Genomic DNA, 4,537 nt, shown 5'->3' with positions numbered 1-4,537 from the left:
AGACCCAGGCCTCTCCTTAGGTGGTATTGATCTGTTGGTTGATCAGTTAAATATACTTTCAGGGAAGGAGTCAACCCAGCAATCCCTAATTTCAGGAGAAAGAGGCTGCTTCTTAGATTGGGGGGAGCCTTTATCCCAACCAGCTCTGCTCATACCAGAAGGGCCTGAGGATCAAGTGTCAACTTCTACAGCCTGAATAATTCATGCCAAGGCCAGGAGAGCTCCCTTCTCAGAAGCCTGTCTCTTTAAATCAGGCCTGGAGCTTCCCAATTCTTGGGGGGTGGGGGGTGGGGAGAGAATCGAGAACAAAACAAACCTATAAACAGTTCAGCCTTGGTCCCTTCTGAGACCCCCTACTCCAACAGTGCAAAATCTGCTCCTGGTCTCACCACCTCCAGAGCCCCAAACCCTCCTACCCATTCACCATTTACAGGTGGGGTACCCTGGAGAGGAGGAGGGGCAGCTGATGTCATCCAACAACCCTAAGATCCTGAGACCCAGGACAACCAAGCAGGGGTCCAAGGTGCTGGGGCAAGGTGGGGGGGCAGCAAAGAGCTGAATCACCACACCCACCGGGCCCCAGGGCCTAGGAGAGTGCTTGGGGGAGGAGTCCAGCCTGGTGGAGAAAACCAGACGGAAGAAATCCTGGCGGAGCAGCCAGTGACTTGGGGGGAGGAGGCGTGGAAGGAAGAGGGGGTTGTCTGGACTTCCTCGGGTAGGTGGGGTGGGGTGGAAAAGACGGAGGTCTCCCGGAACGTGCAGGGATGCTGACAGAGCCAGACCAGATGTAACTGGGGTGGCAGAAGAGGGGGCTGAGGCTGGGGATTTTCCTTTCCTAGCACAGCCCTCTCCTTGATCACAGGAATTAGGAAGCAGCTGAAAAACGAGGAACTTTCCCAGCTGACCCCTCATCCCTGCCTGCACTTGGAGGAGGAACTCTAAAATCCTGCCCCTAAATTCTCCCTTGGAGATGCTGACCCACCTGCCAGCTCTCCCCTGCCCGGCCCCGCCCCGCCCCACACGTGCCTGAGAGGTAAGAGGAAGGAACCAGCTTAAACGCGGAGGGTGGGGGAGATGAGAGGGAACTAAGTCAGAACCTCGGAGAGTCAAACTTCACAGCAGTCCGGGAGCCGAAAGGGAGAAGAACAAGAGCAGCAGCCCAAAGCCCTGGTTCTCGGGAGCCTCCCACCCCGCCTCTCCGCTAGGAGGGAGCGGAGACACCGCTGGGGGCGGAGGAGGCGGCTGGGAGGCGGGGAGGGGGGAGGCAAACCCTGCCCACTCGGCTCTGAGCCCAGAACAGCCGCGGAAGTCGGAGGCCGGTGCGCAGGGCGAAGAGGGCACCGGGGGCGGGGGGCTCCGCTCCCTACCTGTCCCCTCTCGCCCCAACCAGGAAAGTGAAGGTTCCTCGGACTCTAGAGCCAGCGGACCGAAGGACCACGACCGCCGGGCGCTCCGAGTCAAGGACTTGCCCCACCCGCCCCCCTCCCCGCCCCCAAGGCGCTCCGAACTCACTGGTGAGCGCCGCGACCCGGGCGCTGGATGTGGGGGCAGCTGCGATGGCCCCGCGCGCGGGACAGCCGGAGCACAGGGGCCCGCTGCTGCCGGGGCTGCTGCTCGTGGCGGCGGCGCTGAGCCGACCCGCCGCGCCCTGTCCCTTCCAGTGCTACTGCTTCGGCGGCCCCAAGCTGATGTTGCGCTGCGCGTCCGGCGCCGAGCTCCGGCAGCCGCCGCGGGACGTGCCGCCCGACGCGCGCAACCTCACCATCGTGGGCGCCAACCTGACGGTGCTGCGCGCGGCCGCCTTCGCCGGCGGGGACGCGGACGGGGAGGAGGCAGCGGAGGGCGGCGTGCGCCTTCCGCACCTGACCGCGCTGCGCCTCACGCACAACAACATCGAGGTGGTGGAGGACGGCGCCTTCGACGGGCTACCCAGCCTCACAGCGCTCGACCTGAGCCACAACCCGCTGCGCACCCTTGGCGGCGGCGCCTTCCGCGGGCTGCCCGCGCTGCGCTCGCTGCAGCTCAACCACGCGCTGGCGCGGGGCGGCCCCGCACTGCTGGCCGCGCTGGACGCCGCGCTCGCTCCGCTCGACGAGCTGCGCCTCCTGGGCCTGGCGGGCAACGCACTTAGCCGCCTGCCTCCCGCCGCTCTGCGCCGGCCGCGCCTGGAGCAGCTGGATGTGCACCTCAACGCGCTGGCCGGCCTGGACCCCGACGAGCTGAGGGTGCTCGAACGCGATGGCGGCCTCCCCGCGCCGCGCTTGCTGCTCGCCGACAACCCCCTGCGCTGCGGCTGCGCCGCACGCCCCCTGCTGGCCTGGCTGCGCAACGCCACGGAGCGCGTACCCGACGCGCGGCGCCTGCGCTGCGCCGCCCCGCGGGCGCTGCACAATCTGCCTTTCCTGGACTTGGACGAGGCGCGGCTGCGCTGCGCCGACGGCGATGCCGACGGTCGCGGGGATGAAGTGGAACTCGCCGGCCCCGAGTTGGAAGCTTCCTACGTCTTCTTCGGGTTGGTTCTGGCGCTCATCGGCCTCATCTTCCTTATGGTGCTCTACCTAAACCGCCGCGGCATCCAGCGCTGGATGCGCAACTTGCGTGAGGCATGCCGGGACCAGATGGAGGGCTACCACTACCGCTACGAGCAGGACGCCGACCCGCGCCGCGCGCCCGCCCCGGCAGCCCCCGCCGGCTCTCGCGCCACTTCCCCGGGCTCGGGCCTCTGAGCTTCGCCTGTTCTGACTTGGGGACTGCCCCAGCCAGCTGATGACCTTACTGAGGCCACCTCGCCCGAGACCGTGGGTATGGGACACCCGCGAGCTTGAGGCTTTGAGACCTGCCCCTGCCCTGAGACATTTGGATTGTGGCATCTCCCCTATCCAGGGGCCTGGAGCTGTACCCCCTCTCCCCAGCTTCTGAGAGCTGTCACCATCGAAGACCCAGAGACACCCTCTTCTGATTCCAGAACGCCCCATTCACTCATCCCAGGCTCTGACAGCCCTCCTGAACCACCCGAAGCCCCTTCCCCCTTTCAGGACTCACTCGGAGACCCTGTCCTTCTATCCCAAGGCCCTGAGACTGCTTCCACCACCCTGTGCTTTGAACCCAGACCTCTCAGCAGGAAACATCCCCCTAAACTGCACTCCAGCTTGCAGCCCGCAGCTCCCTTCTAGGACTCAGGGGCCCTCACATCCCATTCTAGTCTCAGAGCACCCCCTTCAGAAGGTTTTTGTAGACTTTGAGCCTTTTTTCTCTTATACCAGCTCATCCTGCATACAGACCTCCATCTGGGGGCTGTGAGGGCTGGGCACCCTCCCCCAATCTGAGGATGTATTTCATACCACCCACCACCCCAGCTCTAGCTCAAGCCCCTCCTTGGCCCAGGCTTAGCGCTCAGCTCCTAACTCTCCCATCACAGGGACAGGGACACCCCAGTTAAACCCTTAGTGTGGAGCCGATCGTCAGCATTTCCCACTTTGGGCTCTCATACCCCAGTACTCAGTCCTTGTGCCCAATCTGAGACTCTCAGCTCTTCACCCCGATCTGAGTTTCATACCTCTACCCAAGTTTTGGGCTCTCAGTTCTCTCTACACCCATTGCTTGCACTCAGTACCCACATCTGCCACTCACTGGGTCAGGTCCAGTGAGGACTCCATCCCTGGAAGATGCCCACCCACCTCCCCTTTCCTCTTAGGATGAGCTCTCTAGCCCTGCAGAACAGGCATGTGCCAAGCACTGCCCCCCGCCCCCAACCATGCTAGCAGATCCTCATGAGAGATCCTGGAGGAGAGAGTCCTGGCGGTGCAAAGTAGATGGGCTGACCTTAGAAGCAGGGTCAGCTGACCTTTGTGCCACAGAGAGGGGTGGAGGAGGAGGCTCTGAAGGGCTGGGAGCTGTTGGCCACATCCTCTTTCCCACCCATGTGAGTCTTCTCCCCTGAGGTTTCCTCGCTGCCACCTTGCCATCCTTGCCCACCCCCTGCCCCATATGACTTCTGGAAGAGGAAGGGGGCCTCTCCTCCTGTCTCAGGCACAAGCCCTCCTGTCCAGGGTCAGAGCCTCAGCGCCTTGCCTTCTGCATGATCCCAAAGCACAATTGGCGAGTGGGAGGGGGCTACCTCTCCCTGACTCCCACCCCTAGGTCAAGCAGAATGGCTGGCCTGTGCTGCCTCTGCACAGGAAGTCACCCTTCTCCAACATATTGGCTTGAGGCTCCCCCCGCCCTCGCCCCCGGAAATCTGGATCTCCTTTGGGCAGTTTTCTATAAAGTCTGCAATAGTCTCAGATACTCTGCTCTTGGAAGTGGTGCCATGTCATTCTTGCTGACCTGGGTCACTGAAGGGGGTGGGAGGGGACACTTAGAGCATTTTGGACCTTCCTGAGATGAAGCAGTGACTCTTGATGTCTTTTCTCAGACTGTGGGGGAAAAAATGGGCTCTGACCGCACACTGTAGGATTGGGGCTAGACATATGGAGGGCCTTCCCATTGGGATGGCATGGCTCTCCAAACCAGTTTTGCTTTTCATTCTGAGGTAGAG

General features: G+C 62.6%; 1 protein-coding gene across 1 annotated transcript; it reads left to right on the top strand.

The window, feature by feature from the left end:
- Positions 1 to 737: 737 nt before the first annotated feature.
- On the top strand, positions 738 to 4,287 carry TPBGL (trophoblast glycoprotein like). The gene has a single exon (XM_020913608.2). It carries the CDS (start codon positions 1,557 to 1,559, stop codon positions 2,724 to 2,726), a length of 1,170 nt encoding a protein of 389 aa, XP_020769267.1. The 5' UTR covers positions 738 to 1,556; the 3' UTR covers positions 2,727 to 4,287.
- The last annotated feature ends 250 nt before the right edge of the window (positions 4,288 to 4,537 follow it).

Source organism: Odocoileus virginianus, chromosome 10 (assembly GCF_023699985.2).
Source record: "Odocoileus virginianus isolate 20LAN1187 ecotype Illinois chromosome 10, Ovbor_1.2, whole genome shotgun sequence".
In the NCBI taxonomy this organism is placed as follows: domain Eukaryota; kingdom Metazoa; phylum Chordata; class Mammalia; order Artiodactyla; family Cervidae; genus Odocoileus; species Odocoileus virginianus.
This window is presented reverse-complemented; position numbering and strand designations above follow the sequence as displayed.